General features: G+C 44.4%; 1 protein-coding gene and 1 non-coding gene across 2 annotated transcripts in view; both read right to left on the reverse strand.

The window, feature by feature from the left end:
- LOC126483874 (uncharacterized) overlaps positions 1 to 20,019 on the reverse strand; it is a 300,856-nt gene extending 280,837 nt beyond the window's left edge. The window contains exon 1 of the mRNA XM_050107119.1: positions 19,791 to 20,019. Coding sequence (XP_049963076.1) covers positions 19,791 to 19,809 — 19 coding nt within the window. The 5' untranslated portion in view covers positions 19,810 to 20,019. The remainder of the gene's footprint in view (positions 1 to 19,790) is intronic.
- On the reverse strand, positions 6,901 to 6,975 carry Trnas-cga (transfer RNA serine (anticodon CGA)). The gene has a single exon. It is a non-coding gene; the product is annotated as a tRNA-Ser (tRNA).
- Positions 20,020 to 21,510: the final 1,491 nt, after the last annotated feature.

Below are 21,510 nucleotides of genomic sequence, written 5' to 3' on the forward strand. Positions count from 1 at the left end.
CCTCCTATAATTTCATGTGGATTTTGGAACTTACATGGACGTAGTTGTTCGGCGGACGAAATATATCGTGGCGACAACACATTTAAGACTTGAGCAAGTCACTGCGAAACATCAGCTTGTGTCAGTCATAATCATACGTCGCCTGACAAAGACCTAACTCTTCCATTACACTGGCCAACAGAGTTTTTGTGACAAAAAATGTGAAAGACATTTTAAGCGCCGTTGTGGTGCTGTATTCGAAAATGAAATCGGTTTTTATTTATAAAGCCCAGTTTTCTTGCGGCTTGTCCGGCCGCCCTCCCCCCCTACCGAAATCCTTGAAAACACTGCACTTCGCTTATTCTGTTGGACTGAGTTCAGTTTTGCTCCACATGTAACAAAAAACAAAAACAAAAATTATGTACGAGTACTTGCTATGAGTGACAGTCATTTCGGAAATTCGCCTCCAGGAAATGACGGAGGTCTAGCAATGCTCCCAGTTAGTCATGTTCCAATCTGCAGTATCGCATTGTGTTTTGCTAGTTGGTACTTGCGTATCAGTATTTACAGTTCCGATTACATTTGCTGGAAAGGACTCTTCGTTGTCCTAGGTTCGTGACACTTCTTGCTTTCCGTTGATTCAGAATAAATGCCTCGAACCTGTTGGTGGCACAACTTTTTTGTTATATCTGTGGATATCTAATTTTGAAACAAAATTAGCTCTCCTGGAAAGATGTGTTAAGAACTTCATATTGAATGTAAAGTTGGAGACCAGGACAAGAAATACCCTCCCCCCCCCCTCCCCCCCCCCCCCCCACACACACACACACAAGCTATTTTACTTGTGCTACGCTGCAGACAGACTGATCAAAGGGATCACGTCATACGTTCATATGTTTTTTCTGTTTCCATTATTTGAAGAGAAGCAATGGAATACACAACAGAGTGTCATTTCCGTCTTTTGAAAATATTTGGAAACATACCAAAAACAAAAGCAAAATATTCAGTATCCCAATTTTCCATCCGCTATGCGACCTTTTAGTCACAGCGACTCCTGAGAATGTGACAATGAAAGACGACGAACAAAGTAATGAACACACACTGAAGATAGACAAGACAATATGCATTCTGATTCAATATTTTAGGACCCTTTGCTGTCCTCAGAGACGGACAACATATCGATGCGGGGGAAAAGTGGCCTACTACGAATAAAATGCTGCCTGGACAGAAGAATTATTGTAAACTGTTATATAAAAGGAAGAAAGAAATATGGCTGGAGACGTTTATATGGGAGTCGTTTAGGCCTATGATCAGAAACAGCAGTGGAAAATGGAAGAAGCTGAAAACTCAATGTTGAAAACTCTCACAAAAACAACTCGGTAGGTACGCGAAATGAATTTAGAAAGATACCTATACTGAAAACGTAAGTTCATTCAACAGATTAATCTAGACGAGAAATGACTTTATATTTACTTCAGAAAGGCCTGTGATTATTTTATTTCGATTTAGAATCCCTTTAACGACACTGAAAACAGAATAGGAATTAGCGTGAATCGATGGTCCAAAAAATCACTAGCGGCACCTTAAATTTGTTTCCATCACTCACTTGCAAACTGAATTGAACCTGCTTAGAAGTGGTCAACGAAAGAAACAAAGAGTTCTATATGGCATTATCTTTTAAAATCACTTCTCCCTTTCACATTAGAAAGTGGGTGTATAGAGCATTATTAAACTAGTCTGTACTTACTTTTTCTTTAGACTGCAGTTAATATATTACTGCCGGGAATAGTACTTGATGTTGATTTGTGAATAACGTTTTTACACTACAAACAAAAGATGGAATACCTGTCGTATAGATAAATATACCACAGCATGTATGATTGTAGCTTTCCACCGTAGATGGTGCAATAGGAAACGCAGCTGTATGGATAATTTGTGGAAAGAAACTTTCTCTGACATGGGAATTAAATTGTTGATGTCACTTGTCCTACAAAAGCGTCCACTGTCACACCAGGTGCACACTACAACGTACACACCACACGTCGGTTTGATGTGCAGGGTTATTCAGCTGCCTATACCTACGAGTTTTATGCATCCTGCACTGCCTTCAAATACTGCGAGCAAGATTTTCATATTCTCTGCTTCGCTATGTGCAAACTATTAGTCCTACAACTAAATTGTGCAGGACTTTCTTGTAGGAAATTTAATGTAGTTAAATGTTGGACTGGGGTATGTTTTCGCCAGAGGACGTTGTTTTAGAATTATTCCAGAAAAACGTACAAAAGTAATCTTCAAGTATGTACTTTTTCATGAATAACTCGAAAACTGTAGCCTCCAGCGAAAAAGGATCGCAGTATAAAATTTAACTTCATCAAATTTCCTACAAAAAGGTCCTATTCATTTTTTCTGCAGGACTTATGTTTTGCGTGTAGCGAGCGAGAGTATGACATCCTCGCGCGTGGTTGTTGAAGGCATTGCGGGCAGCATAAAACCCAAACGTAGGGGCAACGGAATCACCCTCTATATCAAAACGAAGTGTGATATGTATGTTACAGCATGCACCTGGTTTGACAAATGGTGATGAAGTTGGAAGCTTCGAAATCGTTAATGGAAAATAAAATGAAGACCATTGAATTACAATCTGAGGCAAAATTTCTTTCCCATAATTATGTATGATTGTGTCTGCAGCCTCGAGTGCAGGGCAGCTTTGGATACCTTCACTATTTAAATTCTACTTAGTCTGGACTTGAATTAGATGTAACTCTGCTTTCAGCTTTAAAAATAATTTCGATATACCGCATTTCTTACTAAGCAGTGCATAGGGCGCTGTAAGATACGGTCTGCAACGAAGAGGTGGCAGCGCGACAGAAAACGATGCACCGCACCTCTTGCAGCACTACCGTGTCAGTGTGAGCTGCATCACAAGGCGGGACGTGTCACAAGATCCAGGTGTGAATTTAAACGCAGTTTCTGCCCCTTCAGTACGGGTTAAAAGCGAGCTTCGAAAAATTGTCAAAATGTAAACATCACCAACTCGTATAACACAGATGTACGGAGTGATCAAAATCACGTACTGGAGAACAACGTTCGTGAATGTGTGGGGGTTCGAGGAGGACCGCGCTTGGTGACAAGATAAGTGAGTCCCACCGCCGGCCTTGTGCGCAACTCCTGAGGTTCAGTGGAGACTGTGCGTAAGCACGCTGATAGTTCCGCGTGGCGTTAGCTGACGATCTGTATCAATGTGGACAGTGTAAAAGGCCAGCATGCACGAGCGCGCACACCACACGATCTTCGTGCATACTTCTTTTCAGATTGTAACTATCTCCCCTCCCAATACTGCATTAAAAATCATTCTTGCGAGGTGCCGGGGCTAGCAGTGTATTTAACACTAAATTCTTCAAAAATCTTCATATGGAAATGATGCTCTAAGCCCCCCCTTTTCTAACTCCGACTTTTGCTGTTGCACATGGATTAAGAAGAAACGCGAACTGACTGTAATCGATCCTGCAAGTGGCGTAGAAAAGAGTCTGGCACCTGCAATAATTTAATTTGATAGAAATTAATTTGATAAGGGAAGTTTCATTACGTAGTGAGAAATGAAAGGGTTGCTTTACCGATCCACAGAATGAAAGTTCTGTCCAAAATAACAATTTGATTTATGATGACTAAACTCAAAATAATAAACAAAACACATGAAACATTTACAATACGTCAAATTGGATACTCAAATAAATGTTGTGAATGTGAAGTTGTCCATAAACTAGCTTGTGACGTTTATGACCATGTGGTATGTTGAGCCAATTCCTTGCAATTCAAATCTTAAGAGAAACACCCAGCCAACCCAACATAATTAATGCCACAGTAGTAGGAACTCAGACAATCAACATCCAAGCCAGAACCATGTAAGAAAAGAGGGAACAGGCGCGCTCTGCTGAGCTCTGATTATCGCAGAGCAAAATTCCTTAACTGCCAGTGTTGCGGACATACATTACCAAGCTGTCTTCTTAACTGCAAGGACACGGTCTGGCGTACCGGAGGCGATGGCTGATTGCTTAGACGTCCCATCGTGGTGATGATAATGTCGTGAGTATAGCCCGAAACAAATTATCCTGGTTTGGTTGTTCCAGACTAAAGACTTCCTATCAATACAAATGCGCCTCTGAGAGAGACAAAGAAGGCTCGCCACACAATCACTGACGGTACAGTGATTGATTTTAACAAGCGAAGTCACACAGTAACTCCGATACAGTCAACTTTAGCCAAAACTGCTCAAGATGGACAACATAGGCCGCTTGTATGCAGAACGCTCAATTGCTAACTGTACTCGGAAAGTTATGTTGAAGTCGAAACTTCAGCAACTTCATCAAACAGTTACAATTAAATGAAAGTATATTAGACAGCCAATGGAAGGCAGGTTGTCCAGAGCAGCGAGAGCTCAGTCTTGTAACCTACTCTGACCGAAAGGCAAGAGCCGACTCCGCTCAAGAGCACCCGTACATGCCAAACACAGAACATTCCCGCCCCCACGACAGTGACCGTGGTTAAACGATCCAATCACCAACTCGAAAACCGGCGAAAAATTCCGCTCTATTACCGGAGCACTACTATTCCACCAATGGAGATACTTGGCGCCAATTTCTGCGCCGATTTTGCTACGTCACGGAGCTATCCCCTGAGCAAGCCAATCACAGTTACGATTTTGCAGAAAACGCGGAAATTTACCCGCCAAGACTGCCTGGGAACACAAGTCATTCCCACGCCTCGTCGCTGGTAGCCCACCAGAAAATGTTTTCACTAAGTTTCTGCGAATTAACGGAATCTCTAGCCCAGCCACTCTGTCAGGCCCCTGTGGGCGTGTCGCCCCCGCTCATATGACAATGTCAGCGTCTGGAAAGCATCCACTCGACTCCCTCACACCCGTCGGCTTAACCCTTTCAAGATCAGCAGAACCCGCCTGTCACCAGACCACCCGGGTGACGAGAGACGCTGCGTGGGAAGTCCGTGTGTGAAGGAATAGCAACTTTTCACCGCATGCAATTAGAGAGGAAAACCGAATTAGAGTAAGATAGAAATATGAGAGTGGGCTCATGCCACATCTCACTCTTAGTATAGCACTATCTTATTAGTACACTCATAAATGTACGTAGAGTTTAGCAGTCTCGCTCGATAAAGGAAACGATTCACATTCATACAGGCGACAGTATTGGTCAAAACTAGAGTAAAAATTTCCATTAACTAATACCTGTTGATATGTGGGCTGTTTTACTTGTAACGAGTAATGTGTAGTATTCCATGGTGCAGGCCATTACAAGAGATAGCATAGTAAGTTACCACAATACGCACATATGGGCAGATGCAAATCCTCTAACAGTCGTGAAGGTGGGGCAAGAGAATTGCTTCAGTATCAGTGAATGTGCTGGAATTGTCAGTGACAGTCTTATATGCTGGTGCTGTGTATAATCTATTTCTGCATGATGAATTACCAGCGTTATTGGAGATAGTTATCCTTACAGAACGACAATGACTGACTTATACATGATGAAGTTACACCCCGTTTTTTTACCTCACAACAACTTTTCATGGAGATCCAGCAGCATGGCCTCCCCATTCACCGGATCTAAATCCGTTGTATTTCTGGTTGTTGGGATATTCAAAGGCATTGGTCTATGCCGAACTCATCAACAAAGTGCAGACGTTATAGGAACCTGTGACAAATATACATGGCGAAATTCGAATTGAGCTGGGTGTATTTGAAAAAGTGAAGAATGACTGAAGTAGGTATGCGTGGTAATCTTAATCAGCACTACCTATAGTGTCTACTTCTACGTAACAGACAGATGGAAACGAGAGGACAGATCGACCGTATCTCAACAGGTGTAAGTTTCTGGACATTACAGGAACTTCTCTTCCGCTTTTGACCAGTACTTCCTGCTGTAGAAATATGTGAATTTATTTATCTTTTTTAAAAAAACTTATTGTTAGACACATGCATTAACTCCTAATTCTATGTCTTGAAGAACTATCAGTAATTGTTGTTCTTAAAAAATGGTTGGTAAATGTGCTAAAGGAAAGCTGTTAGAGAAATGAGGGCTTCAGTATCAATGAATGGATAGGAATTGTCGGTGACAGACTCATATACTCGTGCTGTGTAGCACAGATTTCTACGAGTTGAATTACCAGCGCTATTGGAGATTGTTGTCCAAGCAGAATAACAACTGATTTATACATGACACAGCACCACTCTGTACCCTTCCAATACAAAATAGTGGCAGCAGAGAAAAGTTCAAAACAATTAAGTCAAACATGTAAGTCAAGAGGGCAATAGATATTTAATACTGATACGATTTGCACCAAATGTTCAACGAGAAAAGGATTAACTATACTCTGTTCAGAATTGCATTATGGCTGACAGTTACGAAGGGAGTCGTGCGAAGACGTTCACAAGAAAGGCACGGGACGCCTCAGACAACTCGACGAGACCTGTAGCCGAAGCAATCGCCACAAGTATCTGCCATACCTTCATTCCCTGCATTTCATTTTCTGCTTGCACTATGCTGAAGATTCAGCTGGCTTATTGTCGTATGGGATGATTCGTTACGCTCTGACCTTTTGTTTATTCTCATTTCTTACAGTTGCAGTTTTCGTCTTTCGTCTATTATTACTACAGCCTCTTGTGTGTTGCATGACACTGAACAAATGTAAAAAGCAAGTACATGAAATGTGTTACGGTGAAAATATTTGGAGTCGCTCTCGCGGTCGGGGGATTGGCGTACGACGGCAGTTGAGAGAAATGGTTTGCGCTTTACATGCTTGTGCTGTCAACAATAGTTGTTGATAATGCTCCCAACCATTCTGTTGTTGACAAGACGCCTACCACGGCAAAGCGAAAGGACAGGAAACTTCCTGGCAGATTAAAACTGTGTGCCGGACCGAGGCTCGAACTCGGGACCTTTGCCTTTCGCGGGCAAGTGCTCTACCAACTGAGCTATCCAAGCACGACTCACGCCCCGTCCTCACAGCTCTACTTCTGCCAGCATCTCGTCTCCTACCTTCCAAACTTTACAGAAGCTCTCCTGCGAACCTTGCAGACAGCTGTGAGGACGGGGCGTGAGTCGTGCTTGGGTAGCTCAGTTGGTAGAGCTCTTGCCCGCGAAAGGCAAAGGTCCCGAGTTCGAGTCTCGGTCCGGCACACAGTTTTAATCTGCCAGGGAGTTTCATATCAGCGCACACTCCACTGCAGAGTGAAAATCTCATTCTGGAAACATCCCCCAGGCTGTGGCTAAGCCATGTCTCCGGAATATCATTTATTTCAGGAGAGCTAGTTCTGCAAGGTTCGCAAGAGAACTTCTGTAAAGTTTGGAAGGTAGGAGACGAGGTACTGGCAGAATTAAAGCTGTGAGGACGGGGCGTGAGTCGTGCTTGAGTAGCTCAGTTGGTAGAGCACTTGCCCGCGAAAGACAAAGGTCCCGAGTTCGAGTCTCGGTCCACACATAGTTTTAATCTGCCAGGAAATTTCATATCAGTGCACACTCCGCTGCAGAGTGAAAATCTCATTATCGAAAGGAGAGGACCGATTTCAGCAGCGAAACTCAATTTAACTCTATGTTAAAGACCTCCACCAGGGTTTCAGTTTGGACCAAATCAGAAAATGATTTATTCTAAAGATTTCGTCCGCACAGCGTGTTCACCTAAAATCAATTACAAAAAAAGTTTTCCGCATGTCGAAAATACGGTAACGTCGTAAGGAAATGCGCTGTCGTAAACTTTCTGTACGTCGTCTCAAAAATTAGTTACCGCAATATAAACTGAGCAAAAAAAAAAAAAGGTTCAAATGGCTCTGAGCACTACGGGACTTAAACACACACCCATGCCCGAGGTAGGACTCGAACCTGCGACTGTAGCGGTCGCGCGGTTCCAGACTGTAGCACCTAGAACCGCTCGGTCACTCAGGCCGGCGAGGAGCAAAGCTTAAGAATAAAAGTAATTTTCACATGAAGTGCCACTGCCATGTAACATAGCCTCATGAAACTCTGGCCGTACTTAGAAACAACTGCTACAGTACAATACAGTGTAATACAGTAACTAGCTGAAAGAAATACGCAATGAGACGAACAAAAATGACGCTTGTATTCGAAGACAATAATTACACCGAAGTCACCACGATTCATGATGGACCCCTGGGCATTACAAAAGGTGGGACATGGTTCTTAAAAGGTTGTGTGATCACAACAAACAGCGATGCATGCTCTGCAAAGTGTTCCCATGCTCGCCACAAGGTTGGTAAGAAATTCCTGTGGCGGGGCGTTCCATTCTTTCACCGGCGCCGTTGACAGCTGCTCGACGGTCGTTGGTACATGTGGACGCGCTGCAGTACGTCTCCACAGCACATCCCACACGTGCTCGAACAGATTTAAGTCGGGGACTGGGCAGACCAGTCCATTCGCCAGATACCCTCTCGTTCCAAGAGCTCGTCCACCTCGCGCTTTTCGATGCGGTCGCGCACTGTCGTCCATAAAAAAGATGAAGTCACAGCAGAATGTACCCGTGATAAGGCGTTAATGGGGAACAAGTACAGCGTCACGATAACGTTGACCGCTGAAAGATTTGGTGATCTGTACATCTACAGGGTGAAAAGTATTTAAACCGACAAACTCTGGGAGGTTGTAGGGTACATCAAAACAAATATTTTTCCCTAATGTCATTTTTTCCTATGAGGATTATTTAAACCGGTGGAGGCCGTATTACACTCTTCAGTTGTTAGAGGCCGTATTTCGATCTTCAGTTGTTAGAGGCCGTATTACGATCTTCAGTTGTAGGCAACTGCTGTGCACCAGTGTAGCAGTGCATTTTCTCTGTTTACTAATGGAGCGATACACCTGGAGTGAGTACACTGATATGGTTGGTGCGTACTAAGTAGCGCAGCACAACGGACGAGCTGCACAGCGGGTTTATCAACAACAATATCCTAATCGCCGTATCCCGCATCATACGACTTTTGCTGCTGTGTACCAACGTCTGCGTGAGACCGGGTCATTTAGCAGATTACCTGGACAGGGATCCCGTCGCACAGTAAGAACGCTGAAACTGTCTTGCAAAATGTCGAGCGGGATCCTTCAATCAGCACTCGTGCAATTGCACGTAAGATGGGGACGAATCAGACGAATGTAAGAACAGTCCTTCGGGAGCAATTGTTACGTCCATTTCACTTACAGTGTGTCCACAACCTGAAACCACGTGATTATCCACCTAGAGCACAGTTTTCGCAGTGGTACCTGGACCAGTGTGAAATGCATCCTACATTTCCATCCTCTGTGTTGTTTATCGATGAAGCAACGTTCGGGCGTGATGGAGTCTTCAATATGCACAATTCGCATGTTTGGAGTGAGGATAACCCACATGCCACAGTTACTAGCGCTCATCAAGTGCGGTTCTTCGTTAATGTGTGGGTCAGTGTTGTTGGGGACTGTTTAACTGGGCCCTATCTGCTACCTAGGCCATTAAATGGCAGGCACTATTACAATTTTCTCGACAGAGCATTGCCAGGTTTGCTGGAAGACGTCCCGCTCCCTACATGACAACGCATGTGGTCCAACATGACGGGGTGCCGGCACATTTCAGTCGTCGTGCGCGTCGATTCCTGGACCGACGATTCCCATTGGCAGAGGTGGTCCTGTACCATAGCCTGCTCGGTCCCCAGCTATGTCCCCTCTGGACTTTTTTGTGTGGAGAGAGATGCGCAACCTTGTTTACGCAACTCCTGTTGCATCAGAAGAGGATGTGGTTGCCCGGATAGTAGCAGCAGCAGCAGGAACAATTCGGGATACTCCTGGGGTTTTTGCCCGTGTCGGACAGAACATGATCCGACTGGGTACCCTTTGTTTATGTGTCAATGGAGGCATTATTGGCTCAAATGGTTCAAATGGCTCTGAGCACTATGCGACTTAACTTCTGAGGTCATCAGTCGCCTAGAACTTAGAACTAGTTAAACCTAACTAACCTAAGGACATCACAAACATCCATGCCCGAGGCAGGATTCGAACCTGCGACCGTAGCGGTCGCTCGGTTCCAGACTGTAGCGCCTAGAACCGCACGGCCATTACGGCCGGCAGGCATTATTGAAAACCTACTGTAATTGAAATTGGGTTGTGTTCATGTGTTGTCTCTTGGTCATAAAAAAATGGAAAAGTGTTCGTTGGTTTAATTAATTTGCCGCCAGAGAAATCTTCCTCTACCGGTTTAAATACTCCTCATAGGAAAAAATGACATTAGTGAAAAATATTTGTTTTGATGTCCCCTACAACCTCCTAGAGTTTGTCGGTTTAAATACTTTTCACCCTGTATACAACGTAATGCCTCCCAACACCATAACACCTGGATCACAAGACGACCATGATGGCAGTGCTGGACTTACCCTGATATGTCGAGAGGTGGAAACACGTCAGGCACCCAGGAATTCTGTCGATCGTGATCGTTTTGGTGGTCCAGGACTGGCTTGCCGGTTCCCGCAAGCTAAATTCCACCGAGCTCGTGTGGGATGTATTGGGATCTCGTACTGGAGCACGTCCACATCCACCATCGCCATCCAGCAGGTGTCGACCGCGCTGCTGGAGGAACGCACTGCCACAAGAACTCCTCACCAACCTCGTGGCCAAGGAACACGTTCGTTGTGATCACACACCATGTTAAGAACCATGTTCCATCTTTCGTAGTGCCCAGAGGTCCATCATCAATCCCGGTGACTTGAGTGCAGTTATTGTCTTTGAACGAAAGTGCCATTATTCGCCTCACTGCGTATTTCGTTTACTTACCTTCTGTACCATGCTTTAGCAGGTCTTTCTTTCATGTAGCTACTTTACTTGGCAGTGATGTATCATGCGAAAGTTACTTTCGTCCTTAAGCTTTGCGCACCAGTGGATGTCGGCACACTGAACTTCGTGTAGCAACGGTAAAGCTAAAATGCCACTTCTTTGTAGAACTGACAATGAATATCCCCATTTCACTTATTAGAAAATGTCTAAAGAACACAGTGTGGATAACCTCTCTCTTTATCGCTCAGTTCCTTATTTTTGTGGTGCCTTGTGTGTTTACTGTTTGCTCTTCGGTCCTAGATCGCTGCTTCAGGTCACGTGCTCTAAGCTGGCTCTGACCGAATTCCGAGCGCGATAAAAAATAACAGTGTCGTGTCATTGACTTGTTTATATTTAGTCTTCTGTCCGCCGGTCGGCTGATTACCCAAGGGCGACAAATTGTTTGCCGCTGTAACAAAAAGGAAGCATATCACTATTAAAAGCCATGTACTTTCTCGCCAGAGTGTCACGAATAGAACTAAAGGGAATATTGAACGCATACAAGGAAAGACAGCACAAAAGGTCAGAGATCTGTTTGACGAAATAGCGTGCCTCATGGAAATACTGAAAAACCTGAGTTGGCAGACGCTTGAAGAACTCGACGCCAACTATTTCGCGAAAGCTTGCTTACAAAGTTTCAAGACACAGTATTATGCGCAGACTCTAGAAATATGCTTCAGCTCCTTACTTATCACCCCCGTAGGAATTTCGAGAACAAGATAAGACTAATTGCAGCGCGCCGAAGCACTTCAGCAGTAATTCTCAATACATGATTGGAACGGAAAGAAGACCTAACATATGTTTAGCGCAGGAGGCATTTGAGTGGTCATTCTCAATAAGTGAGTGGAGTGGGAAGATACACTAGCGTCCGTTAAAATGCTAATTACCCTCTGCCACGCACCTCACAGTAGTTTACAGCGCGTGTATGTAGCTGAACAAGTTCGTCTCTCTCGTCATATGTTACTATATAAGGTAATGACACAGCGAAAGAGAGATGTTCAACACGAAACTCGGGTCACATTTCGTTGCTTGTAGGCAACCAATATTACTTCCAAACGTCCGTCTACGTGCAACCTATCACAAACACTCAATGTGCGTTTCTGTTACACGTGGTGTTAGTTGGGCAGCTGGTTCTTTTTGCTAATGAATTTTTGTTTCGAACTACTTGTTTAGTAGTTATGCGCGTAAGACGCCTATAAGGTTCTAGGAATGAATATCCACAACTTTACACAAATAACGCTTTAACTATGTAGCAAAGCCCGTCCAACTGAGCCGAGCATGACATCATTTTGGTTCACATCGTGATACATACGCTGATTCGGATAGTCAGCTCACATTTGGTAGAATTTGAGATAGTGCGCACGAAACTCTTGATATGGACCCCGAGAAAAAATGTCACACAATCACGGCTTAACTGTCGACTATGGGAAACATTAGTTTGGTCGAACTGGACATGTTGCGTGGACTCTGCGTTTACATTGACTTAATAAAAAAATAGTCATGAAGGTTAGAGTTTAATTCCCGTCGGTGTCAACGTCATTGGAGATAGAGGACATGTCTGGGTTGGAGAACGACTGGAATGGAAATTGGCCATATGCTATCGAGAGAGCCATCCGGCATGTGTCTTAATCGACTCAATGTAACTACGGAAAAACCTTAAACTTCTACGTACAACAGGATAGGGATTTGACCCGTTTTCATCACGGATACGAGTCCACTGTCTGACCAAGGCGCCCCGTGCATGATTTAATGCGCAGTGAGTTATTCTACGGCGGTACAGTAAAAATAGCTGATTAAACAGTTCACCTGGGTGTAGGACATTCCACCCGTCAGGAAAATTGTTCACGTGAAAAGGCTTGAATCGTATCCAACTAATCTTGCTGGAATTCAGGCACCGATTATTTCTCAGACCTCCACTGGCGCCTGACAGAGATGACCAGGTTAATTGCCGATAAACCTCGAGACAAAAGAAGTGAGACGCTCGCATCACTAAGAAATCCCGTCTAAGGCTATCACAAGATGTGTGAAGACGATACCCCTTTCCATAGCCAAGGTCGCTAACGGCGTGATTGAAGAAATGATCAAGTCTCATATTTGGCTGGGGATTTAGTGGACTAATCGAGGTGCAGTCAGGTGCCAGAGTGTTCGTCAAATCAGGAAGGCATACGTTCGACTCTTGAATAACGCTGTTGTCGTCTTGGAAAAAGTGTCCTCAGAATATTCATCAAGAAAATGTAGAAGAAAGGAATACTTTGTGACCAAGAATGCTGAAATAAACATCCTGGTTGATGTTCACGGTTACCTGAGTCAGTGGATCCCTGTCGTGGCAAAACCACCCCGAAAAATTCATAGAACCACTTCCGTGTTAAACGATTGCATGCTCATTTGAAAAGAGGAAAAATCGGGATTAGCCGGGCCCACTACACACCATCACTCTGTTATCCTCCAGTTTCTGTGTTGTTTGGCCCATTTGTAACGTCCACACAGTCCGATCGGTTAACTGACTTGACCACATGACCGTGTTCATTAGGGTTTCGGGAACGAGGCTATCGTTTCCAAATACTGCCGAGACTGGCAGAGCTGTGTGCCGCTGTGAGTAATGGCTTTTGCGTGGCATCCGACTCCAAAAGTCCACTGCAAGCAGTTCCGTTCTCATTGTTCATTGGGAAATTGGTTTAGATGGACCTGGCGTCAAGGACAGCAATAATTCCTGTCTGGTTTGAAAGCGATTGTCATTGGGAAGGAGTGAAACTCGTCTCCGGTCCCTGTCGGCTAGATTCTTTTTACGACCATTGCTCATACACCATGTCCCCCCCCCCCCCCCCCGAGTCCTTTTGTATTCCCCACCTCTGCCTTCCCCACTCCCTGTCGCGTCTGCCCAGCACCCTCCACTCCTCTTATGGGTCCTCATCCTCCATCGGCTCTTTCCCGCCTCCCCCCCTTGCTTTTCCTCTCCATCCCCACTTTTTTTGTTTTCCCATGTGTCCCGCCGTTTCCCCCCCCCCTGCTCTCTCCTGTGGTATGTCACATTTGCTAACCTTTTTAGTGCAGTGTTCCAGTGATTCTTCAGTGTTGTTCGTCTTTCTCGTGTTGCGAACAGAAACCCTGCTGTCGCTGGGTGTGAATTTTATGTCTTTTGCGAACAGAAACCAGGCTGTCGCCGTGTTTTTTAATTGTCTGTCTATTGTTTTACCTGTCTGCTTCGTATGTATTTTATTAGCATCATCATCCCTTTGTTCTATGTTTTAAGTTCCACGATTTTTTCGCCATGTTACTATTTAATTCTCCGATTTTATCGCCTGTTTTTATTATTTATTCTCTTCATCTTTTTAACAAAGTCTGTAGGCTGAAGAGCGGCATACTCAGCTGCTGCCAGTCCGCCCCCTTCGGGGGGAATCGAAATTCAATAAAGGAAAAAAAAAATACACCATGATACGAGGCTGCGAGTGGTGCACTATACCTTGTAGGCACATTGGACAGTCAGCGTTGATACACCAACAAAAATCGAGGAAACTTTATTCACGTTGTGGCCATGGGCACGGCCAGACACAATGGCTGCTTTCCGCCATTCTGTCAGCACGTTTACCATACTTTCTGTGCTGATTTCACACAACCGACTGGCACTTACGTAACACTTCACTGTCAAGAGTCACGTCAGCGGTGGAGGGTCACATGACGTCCTGGTACCAGTTATACACCTTACACAGCACTCCAGAGCGACAGTTTGCTATTTTTCTTGGCTGACTAATATGAGCGACAGTCAAATGAAAACCGAACACGCGCCATAACGGGATCATGGAATGGTCTCTCACTGGGAGACGAGACGATCAATCCTGTTTCACGATCGGCCTCTGACGGATTCACTACCCCACTCACTCTTGCACTTCCTCGTCCAACTGAAACCGACGTCCACGCACGTGTTTTTTCAAGTAGCCAAAGATGTGAAAATCATACGATGAAAGTCCTAGCCGTACAGAGGATATTGCAGTGTTTCCCGACCAAATCACTGAAGCGTAGATCCTCCGATTGCCAGTACGAGCGCGGGTGTTGTCGTGCAACAGGATGATTTCGTCCAACAGCATCCCGGGCGTTTTGACTTTATAGTGCGTCGCAGTTTCTGCAAAGTGTCTCCATAGAGCTGCACGTTGATTGTGGTTCCAAGATCGAGAAGCTCGACGAGCAGAGGACCCCTGCATCGAAGAGGGAGGTCATCGTGACCTTACCGGAACTTGTGTGAACAGCTTTGGATTTCTTTGGCGGGGGAGATGTGCGATGTCTCCACTGTTGCTTTTGCCTTTTGCCCTCGTGGTGTCGAAATGCTGTCGGACGGCATCATACTGTTGCACAATAACACCCGCTCCTACACTGCCAAGCGGAAGAAGGCTATCCTTCAGCAGTTTGGTTGGGAAACTCTGCAACATCGTCCATACAGCCCGGATCTTTCACAGTGTGATTTTCACGTCTTTGGCGATCTGATGAAAGACGTGCGTGAACGTCGATTTCAGTCGGACGAGGAAATGCAAGAGTGGATGCAATGGATCCGTCAGTGTTCGGCCCATGTTCTATCCCAGTGGGATAAATATCTTAATGCGCGTGGTGGTTACTTTTGAATAGAACCAATAAATAGTCTCGTCGTGGTGGGTTTTCGGTTTTCATTTTACTGCCCCTTGTATTTCGTCCGGTGGCCTTATATACCTGTAATTTTTTCACGGTTTCATTTTAAACATAGAGAGTGGCATCGTAAGTACCTTGTTGCCTGCATCGTCACAGCAGTAACGCTTCTATGTTATGCTGATCATGCGCCACAACCACTAACAACGCAAATGTACAGATGATCCAATTAGTCGAATTTTCCTGCATTTTAGCTCAAAATTTGTCTAAATTTAATCATTCCGGCGGCTGCGTAGTTCTTCTATGCCGTAGAGCCGAGCGTGTCTGTAACAATGCCAATGTCGTTAAAAACAGTGCTTCTCTTACAAAGATTTTCCACTGTAATCACTTAGAATTTCGAGTCGACTTTTTGACATTTTGCAACCTGGAGGTGTCTGTTTGGAATTCTTTGGCCGACGGTAGTTCGATTGATGATCTGACGGGCCACTATTACCATAAGAATATCATTCGGCCAGAAAGAGACGCATGTTGAATATTGTTGCAGAACGCTTGAACGGGATGTATGAGTCGTGGCATTAGAAACGCGAGATGCAATTCTTGGAACTGGTTCCTAGGTGCAACAGATATTCCACAAAGGACACTGAAAGTGCGACGAAGAGCAACAGCCTCCGAAACGACACTTCCACAGAAGGAAATCCGGGTACGGTCTCTCTGCGATACATCCCCGGAATGACTGACAGAATCGACCGCATATCCAGAAATTTTGTGAGCGCTCAAGAAAACTGGTGAGTGTCTTACTAACCACAGACAAACGGAACCAGAGTATCAGTGGTTTATGGAATACCATATAGTTACGGCAAGACGGAATGGGACGATCTGTTATCAGCAGGATCAAGAAAAAAAACGAAATTGCAGGTTGAGATAGACGAGAAATCGGCCGTGGCTGAAGACGCATCGAATGACCCGAAACACTCCATAAAACGCAAGTAACGTAGCCCTATCAGATTTTCCCGAGAAGCTATCGAGATCCGTAAGCACGGCGATAATTTCAACAAGGAAGCGAAATGCCTCAGGCTAAGTGGATACTGGATTCTTTTCTAGCAGAGAAAGACGACCGCAGGTAGCATGTGGGGATGAGCACGGAGAAGCCCTTGGGCAATGCTGCTGCGTATAGATAAAGTACAATCCCTGTCCGCGAGCGAGCGGCAGTCGTATCCTCCAACCTGCCAAAAGATGAAAGACAAGTTAACGACAAGGTCAGTCACATTGAGGAAGCTGACGTAAAACTTCATTTGTCCTCACTGTATACTAGCCGAAAGCACTATTAAGATAACCCCAGATCTCACCATGACACCTCTATCCCAGAGCGGGAGAGACTCCTCCATGTCCCACACCTCAGAATGACACCTCTAACCGAGAATGGAGAGATAGCTCCATATCTAGACGACTGACTATCATCTACTAATAAAATAAGCTAGTCTACGCTAGAGAGAATATTATGATGACGAAACACTACACACAGCAGGCGGAAAATGTAATACTCACTTAATGATCATCGGCACATTGAGAAAATGAAAGAAAACTTGTGGTTACGTTAAACAGAAAAGCTACGACAACCTGGAAGGAGAGACAGTAATTTTAGAGTAAAATAAATCTTGTAATGTTAAAACTTTGCAAATATGTATTTTTATCGAATCTGTAATGGTTCCACGTGCCGCAAGGGGGCAGTGAGGCATATACGTTGTATGAATAAAAATACACCATTGTTCTGTATTTTGGATTTTATGTTTATATTTCCGATACATATTTAAGAGCGGAAAAAATATACAAAATGCGAGAATTTGTTACACTGCTCGCAGTTTGCAGGTATTTTATAGTGCTGTAGTTGTTTTTTTTTTTACCAGAGCGTATGTTTTTTTCCCTTTATACAACAAAATAGCTCCCGGCAGATGCGACTGTCTCAACATACGATGACGGAAAGCCAACATGAACCTAGGAAAAACTGGAAAATGAGATTTTCCTTCAAAATACGTTTCTACATCCATACTCCTAAGCCACCTGACGGTGTGTGACGGAGGGTACCTTGAGTACCTCTATCGGTTCTCCCTTCTATTCCAGTCTCGTATTGTTCGTGGAAAGAAGGATTGTCGGTATGCTTCTGTGTGGGCTCTAATCTCTTTTATTTTATCCTCATGGTCTCTTCGCGAGATATACGTAGGAGAGAGCAATATACTGCTTGACTCTTCGGTGAAGGTATGTTCTCGAAACTTCAACAACAGCCCGTACCGAGCTACTGAGCGTCTCTCCTGCAGAGTCTTCCACTGGAGTTTATCTATCATCTCCGTAACGCTTTCGCGATTACTAAATGATCCTGTAACGAAGCGCGCTACTCTCCGTTGGATCTTCTCTATCTCTTCTATCAACCCTATCTGGTACGGATTCCACACTGCTGAGCAGTATTCAAGCAGTGGGCGAACAATCGTACTGTAACCTACTCCCTTTGTTTTCGGATTGCATTTCCTTACGATTCTTCCAATGAATTTCAGTCTGGCATCTGCTTTACCAACGATCAACTTTATATGATCATTCCATTTTAAATCACTCCTAATGCGTACTCCCAGATAATTTATGGAATTAACTGCTTCCAGTTGCTGACCTGCTATATTGTAGCTAAATGATATGTGATCTATCTTTCTATGTATTCGCAGCACATTACATTTGTCTACATTGAGATTCAATTGCCATTCCCTGCACCATGCGTCAATTCGCTGCAGATCCTCCTGCATTTCAGTACAATTTTCCAATGTTACAACCTCTCGATATATCACAGCATCATCCGCAAAAAGCCTCAGTGAATTTCCGATGTCATCCACAAGGTCATTTATGTATATTGTGAATAGCAACGGTCCTACGACACTCCCCTGCGGCACACCAGAAATCACTCTTACTTCGGAAGACTTCTCTCCATTGAGAATGACATGCTGCGTTCTGTTATTTAGGAACTCTTCAATCCAATCACACAATTGGTCTGATAGTCCATATGCTCTTACTTTGTTCATTAAACGACTGTGGGGAACTGTATCTAACGCCTTGCGGAAGTCGAGAAACACGGCATCTACCTGGGAACCCGTGTCTATGGCCCTCTGAGTCTCGTGGACGAATAGCGCGAGCTGGGTTTCACACGACCGTCTTTTTCGAAACCCATGCTGATTCCTAGAGAGCAGATTTCTAGTCTCCAGAAAAGTCATTATACTCGAACATAATACGTGTTCCAAAATTCTACAACTGATCGACGTTAGAGATATAGGTCTATAGTTCTGCACATCTGTTCGACGTCCCTTCTTGAAAACGGGGATGACCTGTGCCCTTTTCCAATCCTTTGGAACGCTACGCTCTTCTAGAGACCTACGGTACACCGCTGCAAGAAGGGGGGCAAGTTCCTTCGCGTACTAAGTGTAAAATCGAACTGGTATCCCATCAGGTCCAGTGGCCTTTCCTCTTTTGAGCGATTTTAGTTGTTTCTCTATCCCTCTGTCGTCTATTTCGATATCTACCATTTTGTCATCTGTGCGACAATCTAGAGAAGGAACTACAGTGCAGTCTTCCCCTGTGAAACAGCTTTGGAAAAAGACATTTAGTATTTCGGCCTTTAGTCTGTCATCCTCTGTTTCAGTACCATTTTGGTCACAGAGTGTCTGGACATTTTGTTTTGATCCACCTACCACTTTGACATAAGACCAAAATTTCTTAGGATTTTCTGCCAAGTCAGTACATAGAACTTTACTTTCGAGTTCATTGAACGCTTCTCGCAAAGCCCTCCTCACACTACATTTCGCTTCGCGTAATTTTTGTTTGTCTGCAAAGCTTTGACTATGTTTATGTTTGCTGTGAAGTTCCCTTTGCTTCCGCAGCAGTTTTCTAACTCGGTTGTAGTACCACGGTGGCTCTTTTCCATCAGAAGTAGAGGTACAAAAAACCGAAATACTTAATCGAGGGACTTTTATTCATAAAATACATGTAAATATGTGTAATGTCAAGTTCACTGGCACCGGAAAAAAAAAAAAAAAGAAAAAGTCAGCCTTGAAGGCGGAACAGAGCATTAAGAAGCTATCAAGTTTCCTGAATTTTCCCTTCAAGCAACGAAAAAAAGCTTTGCCTTTGCCCATCCCAAGCAATGGAAGATAATCCTCTGAGAATGGCAACCACTCGTGTTAGCTAAACATCAGTCAACCAAACAGGCGTCTGCCGAAAGTACCCAAACAGTTGTCTCTAGACAATACGTTTTTCTGTGTCTTTGAATACCGGACAGCTAGTAGGTGACTCAGTTGGACGTAGCAAGGATAGGAAAGTTACCTGAAACGCTTGTTTCCATGAGGGAGCGTCGTCGACTGCGGCGCTCGCTACACGGCTTCTCGCCACTTGGACCTCCGAGTGCAGTAAGAAGCCCGTCTGTGGCGGCAGCGCCACATCTAGAGTCGCAGGCGGGTCCCGCGCAACCGCCGCTAGTTGCTGCGCCCGGCGCTACGAGAGAAACGATCGTCCGTCTCGCACTCCGCCGACGTCCGCTCCGCGCTGCGGCGAACGGGACACTGCCCGTCTATTAGCGAGCGCTGGGCTAGCTGGCGCCGGCGGCCGCTCAGACAGGCGACGTTCAGTTGTTCGCGCGAGCGCCACCAGGGAGCGCCATTTCGCGACATGAAGCTCGCCTGTCAACACGCCGCGCGTTGCCTCTATTTTTTCGTCCAGCGTCCTTCTCAAGGCCCTATTCTGAATAGAGCAAGCAGCTGTTTGCTCGCAGAGGATAAAACGCTTCACTGGCGCTTAGTGAGACTCAAATTATGTGTTTTCCCGGCATTTCTATGCCTCACTTTCGATGGAAAGCGCTACTGGTACAAATATTTTATAAAACGGGCAAATCAAAACAATCTGCCCACCCACACATACACATACTACCGGTTGTTGTTGTTGTTGAGGTCTTCAGTCCTGAGACTGGTTTGATGCAGCTCTCCATGCTACTCTATCCTGTGCTAGCTTCTTCATCTCCCAGTACCTACTGCAACCTACATCCTTCTGAATCTGCTTAGTGTATTCATCTCTTGGTCTCCCTCTACGATTTTTACCCTCCACACTGCTCTCCAATACCAAACTGGTGATCCCTTGATGCCTCAGAACATGTCCTACCAACCGATCCCTTCTTCTAGTCAAGTTGTGCCACAAACTCCTCTTCTCCCCAATTCTATTCAATACCTCCTCATTAGTTATGTGATCTACCCATCAAATCATCAGCATTCTTCTGTAGCACCACATTTCGAAAGCTTCTATTCTCTTCTTGTCGAAACTGTTTATCGTCCATGTTTCACTTGCATACATGGCTACACTCCATACAAATACTTTCAGAAACGACTTCCTAACACTTACATCTATACTCGATGTTAACAAATTTCTCTTCTTCAGAAATGCTTTCCTTGCCATTGCCAGTCTACATTTTATATCCTCTCTACTTCGACCATCATCAGTTATTTTGCTCCCCAAATAGCAAAACTCCTTTACTACTTTGTGTATCATTTCCTAATCTAATTCCTTCAGCATCACCCGACTTAATTCGACTACATTCCATTATCCTCGTTTTGCTTTTGTTGATGTTCATCTTATATCCTTCTTTCAAGACACTATCCATTCCGTTCAACTGCTCTTCCAAGTCTTTTGCTGTCTCTGACAGAATTACGTCATCGGCGAACCTTAAAGTTTTTATTTCTTCTCCATGGATTTTAATACATACTCCGAATTTTTCTTTTGTTTCCTTTACTGCTTGCTCAATATACAGATTGAACAACATCTGGGAGAGGCTACAACCCTGTCTCACTCCCTTCGCAACCACTGCTATAAGTCTGTAAATGTATGTGTATACGAATTAGCTTATTTTAAATTGGTCCAAACTTGTGAATACTTTGACATGCCCTACATCTTTGTAAAAAGAGATCTACGGAGGAATAGAGCTACTACTATCACTACTATTACTACTACACACAAACGAGTGCCATACTGTGAAACGTCCCCTTAGAAAAATTATAAA

This window comes from Schistocerca serialis, chromosome 6 (genome assembly GCF_023864345.2).
Source record: "Schistocerca serialis cubense isolate TAMUIC-IGC-003099 chromosome 6, iqSchSeri2.2, whole genome shotgun sequence".
NCBI lineage: Eukaryota > Metazoa > Arthropoda > Insecta > Orthoptera > Acrididae > Schistocerca > Schistocerca serialis.